Raw genomic sequence first — 19,448 nt, forward strand, 5'->3', positions numbered from 1 at the left:
CCGCTGAGACTTGTTCCCACTCAAGTCACTTGGACTTTCCAAACTGATTCCAGCGGGAGCCAGATCAGGCAACAGGAGGACTATTGGTGGCTGACAGCAGCAAATGAGCCCTGGGGATCCACACAAGGGCAGGGGCGGGGAACAATTAAAAAGGTCCTTTCCCTTTCCATGTACTTTGATTCCAGGATCAAGGGAAATCTCCATGCCCAGAAATGCTGGCGGCTGAAGGAATTTAAGCAACCGTCTCCATTGGGTCTCTGTTGGGTGGGTCTCTGTCTTCTCCGGAATCTGCCTGCTCTTCAAAAACCCTCTGGAGTGCGAGTTTGAGAGAGCCACGGAATTGCCGCTTCCTGTAGCTCCCGACTATAAAGTAAATAAAGGGGTTGATGCTGCTGCTTGCACAGGCCAGCACATAAGACATCTCAGTGGGCCGAGATTTGCCCAGGTAGAAAAGAAAATGCGTAACACTCTGAGGGAGAGTGAGGAGGAGGAAGAAGAGGACGGTGAGCAGGATGACAACATAGAGCTTGCTGGGCGGGCGCCGCTGGGAGCTCCATCGCATCTGGATGAACAGTGTCAGACTGGAGAGAACCATGATGGGGGAGAATATCAGGACATTCAGAATAAAGACGTACAGGATGGAAGTGAAACAGTTTTCATTAATGTGAAGAAGACAAAAAAAGCTCATGGAACAGCACAGTGGGACGGGGAGAGCCCAGAGCAGGGCAGACACGATGGCAGACAAGTGCCTTGGCAGACGACATCGGTACCAGATGGGGCAGAGGACGGACACGCACCTCTCAGTGCTGATGGCTGTCAAAAGGTACAGGCTGGTGCTGTACGTCCACAGAATCAGCATTGTAAACAGGAATGATATGTAAAGAAACTCAGGATTGTCACAAAACGGATATTGCGCTATATAAATTACAGCATAGACAAGCGAGAAGAGGAGGAAGCCAGTGTCGGCGACGGCCAGGTTGAGGACATAGACGGTGAAGGGGTTCCTCTTCCTGTGGAAGCCCAGGAATCGGAGGACCATCCCGTTCCCCACCAGCCCCAAGAGGCAGATGATCAGAGTGATGCTCAGGATGGTCACATTAGGGGGAAGAATCTTTTGGCATCCAGTGCCATTATATAAAGCTTTGTAATCCAGGCTAGAGGCTGTTGGTGGCAGGGTCTGTGTGCTCAGCTCGGCCATCATGGAACCACTGCTGTGGGATGCCGGTGTCTCCCACTGCTCCTCTCTCACACACACCTGTTGGCAGAGAGCAGATGGAGAAATCAGCAACTGACCCCACCCCTGCCTTGCGCTGTGTTATCACTTCTCATTCCAGCCCCTCTCCAGCCACCTTCCCCTCCCCTGTACCTGCCAATCCGAGTGGCTTTGAAGATGCCGGGGACAGAGAAAAACATGGAGAAAAGCCCAGGGGTGGGGAGCAGCCTGGACTGACAGCAAGTGGCAGAGAGACAATTAAACCCAGGGGGGGATCTGGACAGACAGACAAGGACAGAGAGAGAGAGAGACATGTGACAGGATGTTGGCTGGCCATGAATGGTCAGGAAACAACATGCAGGAGGAGGGGGGAGAGAGGATAGTGGGAGAGAAAGAGAATAATCCTGTGTAATCAATGGTGGCAAGGAGTAGTGAATCCTTCCAGCCGTCACTCACCTGACTTCCTCCCTAGCTGCGTGTTTACAGGAGCCGGGCTGGGCAGGATCCTCTTCAGAATCTCAGTGTCTCATGGTCACTAACTGCAATTCTCTGGGGAGGATCTTCTTGGGCACGTTTTCCAAGCAATCGTCCATTACCCAGGTGCAGAGGATGTCCTGGGTAGTCACAGTGCAGCTTCTGCACCCAGCGCCTGCCAACTGTAGGGAGAGAATTGTCTTGCCCACCCTGGAGGGTGGGACACAGAGACAACGGTATCCAGAAGTCTCATGATCACGGGGTGATCTGATAACATCAAGTGACAGGGCTCTGCGCATTGGTCCTGCTCCCCTAAACCAGGAGGAAGTGGCTGGCCCAAGATTAAATCAGATGAGACTGATGTAGCAGCCTTAGGGTCCGTATTTTTTATGTTGATACATTAGGTGTTTGTTCTTTGATTCTGCAATGTAGGGAATTCTCCATCCTAGGGCAGAGTCTCCCAGGCTGAGAAATTTAATTGATCATCTCCATTGGCTTGGCCCTGGGGTTTTCTCCCTTTTCTGTGCGATTCACCCTCCCTTCAAAGCCACTCTTGAGTGGGACCTTGATGAGTCAAGAAACGAGACTCCATTACTGTAACCTCAAATTGAAGTAAAGTGGCTTTTTCGACATTTTACTGGAAGTGCTTTGAGATGTGCTTAGGAGACTCTTCCTTAATATTTTGAATGGGAAATCTCATAAAATAATTGCAGAATAGTAAAGTACAGCCTTAATGAACTCTCTGACACTAATTACTATTTCACTGTTGCTGTATTAAATGTCTTACATGAATTAGGAGAACTGACCAAATGCTTTCAGAAGAGCTCTTTAACAATGGCAGCTGTACAGTTAGCAAGGGCCTGGATCCGCTAGATGAGAGGGTCGTACCTCGGAGAAACAGTCTCTTGGAGCAGTGCTCTCCAACCTACTTAGCCACAACATCAGTTTTTCCAGACCAAGTGCAATGTAAGATCCACCTCAGATCCAAACAGCCCTGCAGCACTTCCTTCCCAATCCTTCGAGGTCTCCCCCACTCACTCCATCTCCCTTCCTCTCCCATCCTCATTCACTTTCACCAGGCTGGGGTAGAGGGTTGGGCTGTAGCCTCTGGTCTTGGGTCAAAGGGTTTGGAGTATGGGAGGGGCTGCAGGCTTAGCCCAGGGTAGGGGATGGGATCCAGGATGTGTTTCAGGTCGCAAGCTCTGGGAAGGATTTTGAGTGCAGGGGGACTCACGTCTGGGGCAGGAGGTTGGGTGCAGAAGTAGCTTCAGGGCTGGGACAGGGGTTCAGGGAGCAGGCTCTGGCCGGCCACTATTCAACTGAGATGGCTTCCAGGTGGTGGAGCAGTGGGGTTACGGCAGGCTTACTCCTTTGCTGGTCATTCATTCAAAGGGAGAACCCGCCGACCAGGAGACGGCTGCTGCCCAGTGTGCTCATTAGTCAAGTCTGAACTCCACAGAGGGAAGTTTGCAGGGCTGCCTAAGGGGGAGTGGGCTGGGGGAATGGGGCAACTGCCCTGAGGCCTGGCGATTCAAGTGGGCCCAGAGCTCCTGGCAACCACCATTACAGATGTTTAAATCACCACTGGAGCAACCCACGCCACGCGATGGACCGCATTGAAGGCCTGCGGGGGGAGGCGCCTTACACTCCGGGCACCACTGAGGTCGCCTAGGGGAAGCCATGCCTAGCCCATCCCTTCCACCCCACGCCCATCCCTTCCTCCTGAGAGATACCAGAAGGAAACCCTCCTCCATCTTGGCCAGGAGACTGGCCAGTCTGTGGGCCCCACTTTAGTCCAAGATGGAGGCCTTGATCAGCTGATGGGGTTGATTTGGAGCCACCTGACAAAGGGGATAGGAGGTTACAAAAGACTGGTCATTGTGTCAGAGAGAGATGACGGTACTGACCGTAGAGCAAAGAGAAAGACTCCCTGATTTGCAGGAGAAGCCTTGTGCAGAAGGTGCAGCCCTGGACTTTTTAGAAGAGTAACATCAAAGGACACTCCAGAGCGGTGGCAAAACAGAGGCAGGGGAATGTGTCCCATGAAATGTGTCTTACTCCATGTGGGTATGTCTACACTACCCCGCTAGTTCGAACTATCAGGGTAATGTAGGCATACCGCACTTGCAAATGAAGCCCAGGATTTGAATTTCCCAGGCTTCATTTGCATAAGCGGGGACCCGCCATTTTTAAAACCCCGCTGGTTCGAACCCCGTGCAGCGCGGCTACATGGGGCTCGAACTAGGTAGTTCGAACTAGGATTCCTATTCCGAACTACCGGTGTACGAGGTGTACCGGTAGTTCGGAATAGGAATCCTAGTTCGAACTACCTAGTTCGAGCCCCGTGTAGCCGCGCTGCACGGGGTTCGAACCAGCGGGGTTTTAAAAATGGCGGCTCCCCGCTTATGCAAATGAAGCCTGGGAAATTCAAATCCCGGGCTTCATTTGCAAGTGCGGTATGCCTACATTACCCTCCTAGTTCGAACTAGGAGGGTAGTGTAGACATACCCTGTGTTTTACGTGCTAGCTAGAGGAAGGAGCACATGGTTTTCTTAACCTTTTGCAAATTCTGCATGTCTGTCTGCTTTGCTCTCCCCTGAAGCTCTAAAAAAGCAGTGCTGAAAGTAATAGGGCATCTTGGAGGGTTTAGCTCTGGTCCTCAGGTGTGTTCTCGCTAAAATATTTTATCCATTAGTGGAGTGAGTTTTCTCTCATGCACCAATATTGAGGTCATAGAATCAGATCACTAGAACAGGAGGGGACCTAGTGAGATCATCCAGTTCAGTCCCCTACCCTTAGTGGCACCTGAGCACCAGATCATCCCTGCAGGTGTCTGCCCAACCTGCTCTGAAATCTCTCCAGTGATGGAGATTCCACAACCTTCATAGGCAACTGATTACAGTGTCTAACTACCCTGACTGTTAAGAAGTTTTTCAAGATATCCAACCTAAACCTCCCTTGCTGCCATTTAAGCCCATTGCTTCTGCTTCTAACCACAGAGACCAAGGAAAACAATTTCTCTCCCTTTTCCTTGTGACACCTTTTTAGGTACTTGAATACAGCTATCTTGTCCCCTCTCAGTCTTCTCTTTTCTAAACTATACAAGCCCAAGTCTTTCAATCTTCCCTCATAGCTCCTCTTTTCTAGACCTTTAATCATTTTTGTTGCTCTTCTCTGGACCTTCTCCAATTTATCCACATCTTTCTTGACATGTGGTGCCCAGAACTGGACTCCAATTGAGGCCTCGTCAGCGCAAAGTAGGTCGGAAGAATGACTTCTCGTGTCTTGCTCACCACACTCCTGTTAATGCATCCTAGAATCATGTTTGCTTTGTTTTTCCATAGTCTCACACTGCTGGCTCATATTTAACTTGTTGTCCACTATGATCCCTCGATCTCTTTCGGCAGTAATCCTTCCTAGACAGTCACTTCCCATTCTGTATGTGTGAAACCAATTGTTCCTTCTTAAGTGGAGAATTTTATTTATTATGAAATCAAATAAAAATAAAATTAATCCTGCACATTTTCAATAACTATTTGATATCCTACATTTATCTGTTTCTTTGAGGCATGAAAAAAAAATGGTCCTTTTTCTTGACATAGTAATCAAAATTGATCATTAATATTGACACATGAAATGAAATAGTTGTTACAAATTATGCTTGAAATTAAGGATTATGTCTCTTGACTTGACACGTATGGAAAAAACTTTAGCATCTTTATATTTGAAAAGTGTACTGACTATCTCTTTTGTGATGTGACTTGTGAAAAAAAATTAAACATTTTGTTTTGATGCAGGAATTTAGCAGACCACTTATCACAGTTACTAGAATGTGACCTATAGCCACGATTTGTCACTGCCAGGCTAGATGATGGGGCCGTTACTTGCTGCTGGTCTGCATGATGAATCTTGGAGTTTCCCCCCTAGGAGCTTCCTGTTGGCTGTGCAGGATATGAGAGGGAGAAGGGGAGATGCTGATGTCAGGGTGTTCCGTCCTCCCCCCAATTCTGTACCCCATCTCCACACAGAGAGAAGGGGATGGAGGGAGCTTGACCATGCAAATCTGTCGCTCACACTGTGTCTCTGTCATTCCCACAAACACACACTGGGGGGGTGGCTGGTTTGTATAATTTTTGGTGGTGCCCCATTAGCCACACGCCTGGAACACTGTTAACCACACCCCGACCCCCATTAGCCACACCCCGACCCCTTTTAACCATGCCCCTGACCCCCATTAGCCATATTCCCTAACCCCCCATTAGCCAGGCTTCTGGACGTAACAAGCTCAGGACAAGATGGACACATGACCAGAAGTAAAAGGTGTCATGTCACCCCTCTCAAAGGACTTTTCCCACCATCCTCCTACCAACAGGGATTAGTGTGGCCCCCACCAAACCTCCCTCATTCAACTATCCTGCAATTGCATTAATCCAATGTGCGTGACATTAACTCGGGGACAGAGAGGCTGGGGGAAGTGTTCCCTCTAAGGCTTTGTTTACTATCGTGGCTTCTTGCACAAGTACAGCCATTCTTGTGGAAGAACCCACAGAGCATCCACACTGCCTGCCTGCTCTTGTGCAAAGAAATTTACAGTATGGCGTGGTAAGAGAGGGCATCTTGCGCAAGAACTATGTTCTTTTCTAACAGATGTAAGCTCTCTTGCAGAAGAGGGCAGTGTGGATGCTTGGCAGGGATGTCTTGCGCAAGAAACCCCTATGGCTAAAATGGCCAAGGGAGCTTTCTTGCACAAGAGAGCGTCCTCACTGCCATGGATGATCTTGTGCAAAAGCACAGCTCTACACACCTTCCCTGCCTCTCTCCTCTGGTGCTGGTCCCTCCCCTGCAGGTGTCAGCCCTTCTGCTTCACCCCCAGAATCCACTGGCACCTGCACCTTCCCTTAGCTCTGCCCCCTCCTGGTGCTTTCCTCTTCCCGTACTGCCACTGCCCCCTTTGCTCTCTTCCCCTGATGCCCACTCCCTCACTACTCTCCGCCCCCATTCCCCTCATGCCCCTCTGTTCTCTCACACATGACTTGCTCTATCCCCACCTTTCTCATGCCCACCCCTTCTTTCAAGCTTTCTCCCAACACCCCCTCCTGCCCTCTAACCGCCAATGTCTTTATTCTCTCCTCTCCTCTCTCAGCATCACTCTGTCCCCCCTCCCATCGACACATCCCCTCCTGCCCTTTCCCTCATTGTCCGCACTTGGCCCCCTGGCATTTGTCTCTCCTCCACCCTGTCCCTTGGTGCCTTCCCCTGTCTTCCTCCTCCCCCTCTGCACAAGCCCTTTTTCTCCCACCTCTTTCCCCTAGTTTTCCCCTTCCTCTCCCCTCTCCTACCTTCTGCCTTTCACTTAGTGGAGCCGGAGTCTGCACTCAGGCCCAAGAAGTCTCCGGACTCCGAACCCAGAGCTAGACCGTGTGGCGCAACACTACGCTAAGCAGTTTTAAAGTCCTGGACCATGACATCATGTCACGCCCGTGCGTCTCCCAGCTCACCTGTAAATGCTGCGCATGGCAGCAGCAGCTGTCTGCGCGCACCGGCAAGGGGGAGCTGAACTGAAAACTGTGCACTGCAAGGACAATCTGGGGCCGGGATGGGGGGATGCGTGGAAGGGCTAGCAGGTGTGGGCTGGGGCCCACTCAAGGCAGGGCTGGGGGAGAGACCCAGCTCCAAATATTAGTGGAGCAGGGTCCCTGTCAGCCGACGGTCAGGGCAGTGAGTCCCTTATGACCGGCTGAAGTTCTTTTAAATTGTGCTTGGTTCTGTTACAGCAACTGAAGGAGTCAGGTTAAAGCTTAAACAGTTACTATTTTATTGTTACAGGGTAAACTTAGTTGTTAAATGCTACTGCTGTGTTACAGATAACACAGCCACTACAAAGGACAGGACAGAAATTACACTAATAAGTCACTTACAGGTACCATGAAACCCTTTTGGTTCTCTGAGCTCTTATTAAATGCATGCAAAATAGACACATAGCAGGTATATATTCTCACCCCTGCGTTCCAGACTTGGCGTGGCCAGCGTCTTTCTCTCAATCCCTCGGGAAGAAGTAGGGCGAGGTTGGGCGTCCCACAGACCTCGGGAGACAATCAATACCTGCCAGCAGGTATAGATGATTGGAGCTGAAATGGGGTTGGCAGCGGAACCTCTTTTTATACCCCTTGGGTCATGTAGGCTTCTTCCTGGTCTCAAGTGGCCAATTAGGAAAAATGGCTTTGAACGCCAAGTTTCCCACGAAGGGTGCAAAGCATAATTTACACCTGGGAAAATGCCGACAATGGGCACCTCTGGTATGTGATGGGCGAAGATTCCTCTCCTGGGACAGTGCAGGCGTGTCAATTACTGGTACTAGCCATCAGGGCAACAGGAGGCCCCAGGTCGTCAGCTAGCCCATTTACTGTCTGGTTTCTGTTTATGGTAGAGTCAGGGACAAGCAGCACACCTGAGTTCCCAGGGCATCAAAGGCTGACTGCCTTTCTCTTGCTCTCTGGGAGCGGGGAACAAGATGGGGTTCGTGGAAAAACAAGATGGGGTTTGTGTCTGGCTACAGTCCCCGGCTCTGAATATTGCTGGAGCATGGGCACTACGAACCCATATAACTCACTGTCCATGCACATACTGTCCTTCACTTTCATCTCCCGACCTAACACATACTTGGGGGGTTGTTACTTCTTGTCCTGCTTAGGCAAAATGCCACATTTACTGAGCATACAATGGTAAAGCAGTTTTTTTTCCTGTCATCAGGATTTTATGTTGAAGAAGAGGTCTTTCTGCAGACACATTAGATATGCATTTTTTTTCTATTAGAGCAGGGCTTCTCCACTTTGGAAGCTCTGGGGGCCACAATGATACTCACAGCACATGCCGAGGGCTGCAACTTAAGTGCGGTTGCATAGACATGCAAATATATGTGCAAATATATGCAAATAGCTTCTTTCACACTGATGGGCATAAATACAAAGATTAAGGCAGGACTACACAACACAAAGGCCCCATTTAATTCAGTTCTGCTTATATTAATAAAATGCAATATTTACCTATTTCCACCCATTCCGGTTTCAACTCACATCACTCAGTCTTTCCAATCTGGGTCCAGTGGGAGGGGGATATGGTCCCATGAAACTCACTGGTGTCATTGCACCTGCACTGAGCCCTGGCGATGCGCTCTAGGGCAGGACTCTGGTCCAAGTCAGGATGCGGACAGATTAGTAAGTCCTGTTAGGACCTTTCCCGAAGTTCTTTGATTTCAGGATGGCGGGAAACCTCCATTCCCAGAGCAGAGTGTCCAGCCTGGCCTGCTGGAGGGACAGTCTCCTTTGGGTCTGTGCTCTGTGTGTCTTTGCTTTCATTTGCTTTCATAACCCAGGCCAGAGGCTGTCGGTGGCAGGGACTCTGTGCTCAGCTTGGTTACCATGAAACTGCTGCTGGGGGATGCTGGTGTCCCCGCCGTTCCTCTCTCGCACACACGCCTGTTGGCAGAGAGCAGACGGGGAAATCAGCGACTGACACCCCAGTTCTGTGTTATCACTGCTTGTTCCATCCCTCCGCTGCCTCCTGCCCTGAACCAGCCTATCCCAGTGGCTTTGGAGGTGCTGGGGACAGTGAGAAACATGGAGAAAGGCCCAGCAGTGAGGAACAGCCAGGACTGACAGCAAGTGGCAAAGAGAGAATTAAAAACAGGGAGAGAGCTGGACAGACAGATAAGGACGGGGAGACAGAAATGGGGCAGGATGTTGGCTGGTCAGGGATGGTGAGGAAACAGCATGTGGGAGAACTGGAGAGAGGGGATAGCGGGAGGAGAAGAGAATAACCCTGTCTAATCAATGGTGGCAAAGAGCAATGAATCCGTCCCTCACCTGTCTTCACCCCTGGGGCCTGAACCACGTGTTCACAGGAGCTGGGCTGGGCTGGATCCACTTCAGAATCTCAGTGTCTCATGGTCACTAACTGCAGTTCTCTGGGGAGGTTCTTCTTGGGCACGTTTTCCAAGCAATCGTCTGTTATCCAGGTGCAGAGGATGTCCCTGTCAGTCCTGGTACAGCTTCTGCACCCAGTGCCTGCCAAGTGCAGGCAGACAACTGTATTACCCACACTGGAGGGTGAGATACAGAAACTACAGAATCCGGAGGTCTGAGATGCACAGTTCAGTTTTATAATATCCAGTAATGACTGGGTCTGCACGTTGCTCCTCCTCCACCTCTAAAAGTGATGGTAATGACTGGCTTTTAATTAAATTAGATGAGATTGGTTTAGCAGAAAGCTGTTATGGTGCAAAGAAATGCAGCATGGAGGAGGGTGAAACATTTCCCGTATCTGTTGCTTTTTGTCGAGAAATAAGCTGTTTTCGCTCTTTTTTGTTTTAATTTCCATTTTCCTTGCACTTTTGGATTGTTTTTCAGAAAACTAAACACCCCTAATGGAAATTTGTGAGTTATAAACTGCAATGCTTCAGAGCCGCACGGGGAGGCGGGGGGAAGTAGAGCAATTTGCCCCAGGCCCCGCCACAAAGTCTATAGTATTGCAACTTTTTTTTATGGAAGGGACCCCTGAAATTGCTTTGTCCCAGGCCCCCTGAATCCTCTGGGCAGCACTGCAATGTTTTTATTTTTCTTTGGTGCTTCAGGGCAGTTGTAGTTTGAGTTACATGATGCTGCTATTCTCTATGGGCCAGTCCAGCCTACAGAACTAAATCTCCCACTACATCCAGGTGAGTAGCATGACCAACTATCACCTCTCCCCAAGGGGGAAGACTGTGGTGCAATGTGGAAGTTGTAGTCTGGCCAGGGAGCCCAGTCTGGGGAGGAAAATGGGAACAGGAGGCACTTGGTGAAGGATGGTGAAATTTCAGAATTCAAATACTCCGGTTTTTATTTTTCACTCAGCAGTCAACATTTTCCTTGTAAAAAAGAGTCAGGAGCAATTGTTTATTTCTTCTCATCACCAGGAGGAAAATCTTTCTTCCTTAATCAGCTATTGTGTAGGATTCTATTGTATTATCTAAGAATTGGGGCTAATGAGAGACTCAGTAACAGCAAATATCCTCTTCAGCAGCTTGGTGGAAGCGCTGGCAAAACAGGATAGGGACTGGACAAGAGCAGTCAGTCCAGATGTAGACAGGACATCCTCAGTGAGGGGCAAGAAAGCTGGAGCGGTGACAAAATTGAAGGGCAAATTGCAAACTAGCAACTGTAAGCAAGAGTTGTTCGCTGAATTCCATGTCTCTGCAGTAAAACGCTGAAAGTCTACCCTGTGTGGATAAGGTGGTTAAACTTCAAGGCTGTGTCTAGACTAGAAAGTTTTTCCGCAAAAGTAGATGCTTTTGTGGAAAATCTTCCCAGCTGTCTACAGTGGTCATTTGAATTTCTGCAAGAACACTGACTTCCTACTGTCTGAAATCAGTGCTTCTTGTGGAAATACTGTGCTGCTCCCGTTCGGACAAAAGTTCTTTTGAGCAAAACTTTTGCACAAAAGGGCCAGTGTAGACAACTCAGATTTGTTTTGCGCAAAAAAGCCCCGATCGCAAAAATGGTGATCGGGGCTTTTTTACGGACAAGTGAGTCTAGATTGGCACGGACGCTTTTCCGCAAAAAGTGCTTTTGCAGAAAAGTGTCCGTGCCAATCTAGACGCTCTTTTCTGCAAATGCTTTTAACAGAAAACTTTTCTGTTAAAAGCATTTGTGGAAAATCATGGCAGTCTAGGCGTAGCCGAATAGTTTATTTTCATGTCTCAGCCACCAGTGTTTGGAAGAATCAGATATTCATCATGTTTATCATAGCCCGTCGTATCTCACTGGAGTCAGTGAGCGCTCTGCCCCCGGCTTTAAAAAATTGATTACGAAGAACCACAGTGGGTCAGAAAGGAAAAGGTGTTGCTGAATTATTGGATGATGAATGGCTTTTCAAGGTGGATATTCCACCGTGTTTCAACTCACTCAACATGAGAATGCCAGAGTGGGACTAAGCAGGGACAGAATTCTGTGCTACCGTCCACTTTTTTTAACTTAAGCATCCGCAGTCTAATGTGGAATATTTTTCCCTGTCTTGAAATAACTACCTGACATCGTTGGGACCCAACGTGATGAGGCCACAGAAAGGTATGTGAGCAAAATTACTGAACTGAGACAAGAATGATTCTCTGATTCAGGAACCACAGAGGAACGTTTGCAATTTTCAGCGCGCTGTTTTCTGTCACTGAGCATTGTGTATCAGAGCAGCTCAAATGGAACATATGTGTGAAAGGGCTAGTTTTACACTATTGGTGCGCCTGAGTTCGATCACTAGCTGGGATCCAATTATGACCCACGAGAGTCTTTGATGTTGAGAATTCTTTCCATGTTTGGACGCAGGTTACGTGTGAACCAGCATTCTCCATCCTCAGCGGTAACAAATCTAAATGCCGTTCTCAACTAAGTCACGCTCACCTGATCTTAATACTCACGTTAGCCTCAGCTCAACAAGTTGCTTTCTCCCTGTTAATGAATAAACCTTCTGTTCTACCTGCTGGATGAGGGTCACGTCTGGCTGCGGATGAGGGTGCAGGGCCCGGTGACTCCCCCAAACTCTGTGACAGCTGCCTCTAGCTTCCATCCCGGACACATCACCCGACCAGTTCTTTACAGCCAGCCCCTAAAATACAATCGGATTTGCTTGAACCCCAGACAGACAAACACCTACAGGATCTCTACCAGGCATTTTAAAAACTTAAATAGCCACCTGGGGAAGTGGAAAAGCAGATTGACAGAGCCACATGTACACCCAGGCATCAGCTTCTTCAAGATAGGCCCAACAAACAAAACGACAGAACACCACTGGTCATCACCTACAGCCACAACTGAAAACCCTCCAGCGCATCATTAACAATGTACAACCTATCCTGGAAAACAATCCCTCACTCCCACAGGCCTTGGGGGACAGGCCAATCCTGACCTACAGGCAACCCCCCCCTGCACAACCAGAAGCCAATTCTTTCCAGCAACCACACGTCACACCTCAGGAACCCACCCCTGCAATAAATTCCATTGTAAACTCTGGCCACATATCTGTGCAAGCGACATTTTCACAGGACCTAATCACAGAAGCCACCACATCAGAGGCTCATACAACTGCACATTCACTAGTGCAGGGGTTCTCCAACTTGTGATACCGCGACCCCCCTCTAAGGTGCTTGTGACCCCCCTGGTGGCGTTGGGACCCACAGTTTGAGAAATGCTGCACTAATGTGATATATGTAGGCCGACCATACGGCCTGGATTTTCTGGGAAAGTCCCGATTTTAAACCTCCTGTCCCTGTGTCCCCACACAGCACTGAAATGTCACGGAAAGATGAATCACAGCTAGAAGTAGCTGTGTGGTGCTGTTTCCCCTCCCCTCCGCTGGCTGGGGAAACAGTAGCACAGGGATGTTTCCTGAAGGGTTTTCCTGCTGTTCCTCAATCCAGCCAATAGGAGCAGAGAGAGGTAGTATTTGGGGCATGTGGTCTTGGGAGCAGCATGAAAGCATGTAAGTGGCCTCTCCCCTTGTGCCCAGACCCTGCCCTCCCAGGGTGTGTCTAGACTACAGGGTTTTGTCGACACAGTGTAGACACAGCCCGAGAGTCTCTTGAGTCCAGCAACTCAAAAAATCACCCAAAGTCCCAAAGTCCAACACCCCAAAAGTCTCTGCCTCAGCGCCGCCCCAGGATTCAAAAGTTCACCGGTAGGGTTTTACCATCCCAATCTGGGATGAAAGGTGGGACTGGGTGTTGATACACCTTACGCGGTCCACCGACGGCTCCGCCACTCCATAGTGCTCTGCTGCAGCCGTCAACACAAGTCTCTCTGCCACACTCCACCTGCTGTCCTGTGAGCCACTCCAGCTGTCCCACGAACTGTCTCAGTCCACGCCCCTGGCCACCGGCTGGTTGTTCCTGCTACTGCTCTGTCGGCTGCCCACTGGTTGTCCCCACCAGCCACTGTGCTGGCCTCTTGCACCCGCCGGTCGTGCCTGCAAACTGCTCTGCTAGTAGCTCAGCAGTATAGCTTCAGGCTCCCCACAGCACACAGTGATATTAGTTCTTCAGCAAGTTCAGCTCATAGTAAAGGAGCCTCAGTGCTAGCGCATCATTGGTCTACAATGAAGTCAGCTCAGCAGCTTGTAGCTAGACTCCTAATGGAATCCAAATTACCACTGATATTCCATAGTGGAGAAGGAGACATTTTTTAGGCCTTCAGACAGGGCCCCACCACCAAATACAAATACCTGTCCCCAGCTTCTCTCAGCTTGACTGGGTTTGGAACCCATGCCCCTTGTCTAGCAAGTGCTACTTAGTTTATGGCGAATCCCTCTGTCATAAAACAGCTCCACTATTCCACTGTCTTTGATTCACATAATCAGGATAACAACACTTTATCCCCCCTGCCTCAATAACAGAGAGACTGGGGATCCCACAGTGGCCAAAGTGACCATTTGGGCTGCTGTGAGCACATACTAGGATGGGTAGGTGTGCCTATGCAAACGACATCAGCCCCTGAAGTCTTTTTGTACCACTTAAATGACAGAGAATTTTAATCCGAAGGTTTGGACGGGGGACCAAGGCCCTATCCCAGTCAATTTCAGATACCCTTCTTAAGCAACCAATTTTATTCAGGAATGCATTCCAGGGCAAAAATCTCCAGGATACTCTCAGGAAAGTTTTCACCACTTCCCAAACAAAAGGTAAAGTCTTTTGTACTATCTTAAATGGTAATCACCCCTTTCCCACTGACCACTTACAGATACACACATACACAGGTCATGCCCTCTGCACCAAATCCCCTCCAATCATTACCTACCCCCTCACATTCCCTTCTCAGGCCTTACAAAAGGTTCATACCAGTAAAACAGGTTTGTACCAGTTTCACCGATCCCCTTCTGATTGCATACCTGTGACCAAGCACGTACCCCTTTACAAAGACCAGGCTTAACATCCAGATCACACAGAGGTCATACTGACAAGAAATTAATTTTATCCTTCAACTCGCCACAATTCACCACCAGATGTCAGGGTAGAGCTTATCCTGACTCTGCTTACACAGGGAAACATCCCCCCAGGAATCCCGAGGCACTAAACGGCGGGCACCCTCCTGGTCTGGCCCTGATATTAAAGCCCTTTTAGAGCTGTGGGCTGAGGAGGAGGCACTTCAGCTCCCATGGGCCAGGCACAGGAACGTGGACATTTACACCAGAATGGCAGATGGCCTGGCCAGGAAAGTCAACCACCCCCACCTGGCACCACAGGTCAGAGCCAAGGTGAAGGAGCTGAGGCAGGGGTATGTCAGGGCCTGTGAGCACAGATCCCGCTCCGGGGAAAGGCCACATTCCTGCGCCTACTACGAGGACCTGGACAGGATCCTGGGGGCAGGGGAACCCTTGCCTCCTGAGAGGCTTGTGGAGTCTGCCATGGAGACCCCTGTGCAGCAGCGGCCGCAACTCCTGCCAGATGACCCAGAGCTCCAAGAGGAAGAGGAAGAGGAGGGGGACAGCACCCAGGAGACGCAAGAGGCCTCCCAGGAAACTTCAAACACTGGGGAGGTAACATCAGGTGAGTGCTGTGAGGGTCCAGCACACACAGGGCAGGGCAGGCAGGAGCAAAGTGGATGGTGCAGTGCTATGACATGTTATGCTGATCACAGCCTGAGGGGAATGGGGTCTGTGCGAGGGGGGGGCAGGATGGTGGCCTGCACACCTTCTGGGCAACAGGAAGGCCGTGGCTGCACACGAGCAACCTCTGACCCTTAGGACAGGCACTGTTTGCTGAGAAGAAGGAGGACATGCCCTCTCAGGGAAATGGTCAGCATGCATGACTGACGACTTTTCCCTCATGTCCTCCACAGTCAGACCAGCTGACCAGGAGGGGGGAGCCACACCTGCCCCACCATCCAGACGGCCACAGGGAACCCGGCGGCACTGGCGCACCTATCTGGACCTGGTGCACCAGCACGTAGGAGTCCTGCAAAGGATGCAGGACTCCATGGAGAGGAGGCTTGAGGCAGAAGCTGAGTGGTGCAGGCAGTTGCTGGTTGAATTTGCCCAGCAGCACAGGGACATCTGCACAGCCATCAGGGAGGCCATGGCCTTCCCCGGTCCTGTGCCTGGTCCTGTCCCTCCTCCTCAGCCTGCCCACCCTCCAGAACCTGCCCCCTCCTCAGCCCCTGCCCCCCCTCAACCTCTGCCATCCCAGACCCAGGTACAGCCCCACCTCCTGCCCAGCCCCCTACTGTCCTAGCCCGCATGTGCAGCCAGGTGCGAGAAGGCCTCTACAGCCAAACTGCCTGGGGCTCTTCCTTCAGGCAACCCCCTCAGCCCTGAGCCTCCCTCCCCCCTTCCACATTGACATTCCCCCTTCCCACCTGCGAGAGTCACTGAGGGAAGCACTTTAGTTTGTTTACAAACACTTTATTTGGTTTGAACAGAGGAGTTTTATATTGTCTCTGAACAAAAGAGTTTTATATGTTAGTTTTTCAACAAAGGAACAGAGCAATAAACAGTTCAAATGTTTTCACCAACCCCTGTCTCTGTCCTCAGTGTGTGAATGGGTTTTGGGGAGGAAGACACGAGGGACATGGGGCAATCCCCCACAGTTGGAAGATCCTGGGGAAACTCATTGGCCTCCATGGGAGAATTGCTCTCTCAGGGCTTCTCGAATGCGCAAGCCCAGCTGGTGGGCTTGCCAGACGGCAGCTGTCCGGGGTTGCTCAAAGTGTCCCCATATCAGCCCGGGTCCCCCAAGCAGGGAGGAAGGCTCCCCTTTCCTCTCCACCAGGTTGTGCAGCACACAGCATGCTGCCACCACACCGGGGATGTTGTGTTCCCCCATGTCCAGCCGCGTGAGCAGGCACCTAAATCTGCCCTTCAGACGGCCAAAGGCGCACTCCACCTGGAGGTGAGACCTATTGAGGTGGGAGTTGAACAGTTCCCTGCTCACATCCATGTGTCTGGTGTAGGGCTTCATGAGCCAGGGCATGAGAGGGTAGGCCGCATCGGCCGTGATGCACGTAGGCATCTGCACTTTCCCAACTGCCAGGTTCCTCTGTGGGAAGAATGTCCCAGCCTGCAGCCTGCGGTACAGGTACAAGTTCCTGAACATGCGGGCAACGTGTGCCCGGCCTGACCACCCGACACAAATGTCGCTGAACTGTCCCCTGTGGTTGACCATGGCCTGCAGCATCATGGAGAAGTAGCACTTCCTGTGGATGAGCTGTGCTGCTCGATGAGGCGGGGCGCAGATGGGGATGTGGGTCCTGTCGAGTGCTCCACCACAGTTTGCGAACCCCAGCCCCGCAGATCCGGCCAGGATGGTCTGCAGGTCTCCGAGGAGGACGGTCCTGTGGAGCAGCTTGGAATTGATGGCCGTCACCACCTGCAGAAAGGGACAAATAGAAAGACACAGAACAGGACATTAGAGGGGTTGGCTCAGCTGATGAGAGATGCTCCTCCCCTCCCCCCCAGACCCAACATCCCCCCCCAAAACCGCTCCCCCACCCCCTGTTCCACACACCATGGCACAGTGAGGCTGAGAGGGCACCTACCTCTGCAACCCCATCCCCCGCTCCCCCACTCCCTGTTCCCCACACCAGGGCACAGTGAGGCTGAAAAGGCTCTTACCTCTGCCACCCCATCCCCAATTCCCTGTGCCTGGTCCTGACTGTCCCCCTGGACCGTCCCGTGAAAGTGACTTACCTCCATCCAGACGGCCCTGATGGTAGACTTCCTCACACTAAACTGATGCCCCACGGAGCAGTAGCTTTCAGGGATGGACAGCTTCCACAGCGCAATGGCGACACGATTCTCCAGGGGGATGGCAGGCCACAAGTGGGTGTCCTGGCATTCCAGGGCAGGGGCGAGCCAGACGCAGAGCTCTTGGAAAGTGGCCTTCTGCATCCGGAAGTTCCGGAGCCACCGGTCGTCGTCCCACTGCTGCAGCACTAGCTGGTCCCACCAGTCGGAACTGGTGTCCGGTCTCCAAACTCGCCTCTCCAGGACTAAGTTGGGGGGCAAGGGCAGCAGGGCTGCAGCCTGAGCGAGGGGCTCACAGCTGGGCTCAGAATCTAGCTCTGCTGCCAAGCTCATCCTGCTCTCCTGAGCATGCAGCAGAGCTTCCAGCAGCACCGTGTGGGGCCATCGCCTGCCCAGGGGCAGCTCAGGCTCCATGGCTAAAAAAGGCAAATTAACACACAAGCAAAAGAACAAAAGAAATAAACGAACAGACAGAAATACAAAGAAACTAAAAACCGAAAAAGCCCAAACCCAAACAAACAAGCAAACAAACACACAAGCAAACACACAAGCAGACACACAAGCAGACAAACCAGAAAATAAGCAGCTGTGGTGTCCGACAAAGCAGGTCAACCAGAGCCAGAAAAACTGCAGCAGCTTTGCGTTCCCTGTATAAGGTAGGCAAGCCAGAAGCAAGAGCAGAGCTACAGCTGTCCAGGAGTATCCCTTTAAGCACGCATCTTTGCAGGGAGCATGCAGCAGTGCCTGGGCTTTATGGCTGCCCCCGTGACCTTTCAGAAGCACTTCCGGGTGCCTCCTTCTGTCGACAGAGCGTCCTGCAGTCTGGATGCTCTTTGTTGAGAAAACTCATCGCTTTGTCGACAATGGGATGTAATCTGGACACTCTGGGTGTGTCTAAACTACATGGCTCCGTCGACGGAGCCATGTAGATGAGGCTGATCAGCAGAGGGAAATGAAGCGGCTTCATTTAAATTTAAATGGCTGCCGCGCTCTGCCGACCTGCTGATGATCAGCTGTTTGTTGGCAGATCGGGGCAGTCTGGACGCTCCCCCGTCGATATGAAAGCCCTTTGTCGATCTCCTCCTTATTCCTCGTGGGATGAGGTTTACCGGGGAGGTCGACAAAGGGCTTTCATGTCGATGGGGGAGCATCCAGACTGCCCCGATCTGCCAACAAACACTTGATCATCAGCTGCTTAGCTGAGCACGGCAGCCATTTCAATTTAAATGAAGCTGCGATTATTTAAATCACGGCTTCATTTCCCTCCGCCGATCAGCCTCATCTACATGGCTCCATCGACAGAGCCATGTAGTTTAGACACACCCTCTATATCAAAATAGGTTTCTGACAAAACTTATGTCGACGTAAGCCTGTAGTCTAGACATACCCCCAGACTGCTCACTACCACCCTGTCAATACATCACCTCCCCAGCCTGCCTCCACCGAAACCCTGCTCTAGGGATGTAAGAAGTGCAGCAGTCCCAAACCCAGTGTGAGCCAGGACACAGCACTCCCTGCTCACACCAAGTCTCCCACTGTACCTCTGGCTTTTCAATGTAGAGAAGTAAGCTCTGCAGAGTGCACTGCATGGGTCAATCATACAGTCTTAGTGGACCTCTGAGAACTGTGGGTGTTTATGATGAGAGAAAAAATTCTGCATTTAATTTTCCTCTTGCAGGTTTCTCCTCACCTACACTTTCAACCCAGCACTTTTCTCCTGTTCTGATATATTGTAGGAAACAATCTTGTACAGACCACCCTGTGCACATTGACCCAGCAGAAATTTTCCATCTCTAGTGTCTAACTAAACTGCACCCCAGAGAAAAAGACACGCCTCCCTGCCCCCGGGGCTTTCTTTCATTGTCAGCAATAAAACTACAATTTAAAATTGGAGTTCAGTCCAGTGAGAGCATTGGCCAGTGTTCTTCTCCCCACAGGAAGACACACTCAGACTGTGATTCCTCTTGGGATGCAGGGTGAGTGGGGAGCTGTCTCTCAGGCT

General features: G+C 50.9%; 1 protein-coding gene across 1 annotated transcript; it reads right to left on the bottom strand.

Moving 5' to 3' along the window:
- Positions 1–232: 232 nt before the first annotated feature.
- On the bottom strand, positions 233–1,201 carry LOC142829321 (mas-related G protein-coupled receptor member H-like). Its single transcript, XM_075928804.2, has one exon. The coding sequence runs from the start codon at positions 1,199–1,201 to the stop codon at positions 233–235; it is 969 nt and encodes a 322-aa protein (XP_075784919.2).
- Positions 1,202–19,448: the final 18,247 nt, after the last annotated feature.

The sequence above is a fragment of the Pelodiscus sinensis genome, chromosome 5 (assembly GCF_052426305.1).
Source record: "Pelodiscus sinensis isolate ZL-2025 chromosome 5, ASM5242630v1, whole genome shotgun sequence".
NCBI lineage: Eukaryota > Metazoa > Chordata > Testudines > Trionychidae > Pelodiscus > Pelodiscus sinensis.

What these genes read in the sequence shown, in the direction of transcription:
- LOC142829321 (XM_075928804.2), bottom strand. Translation starts at nt 1,201, where the DNA reads ATGATGGCCGAGCTGAGCACACAGACCCTGCCACCAACAGCCTCTAGC.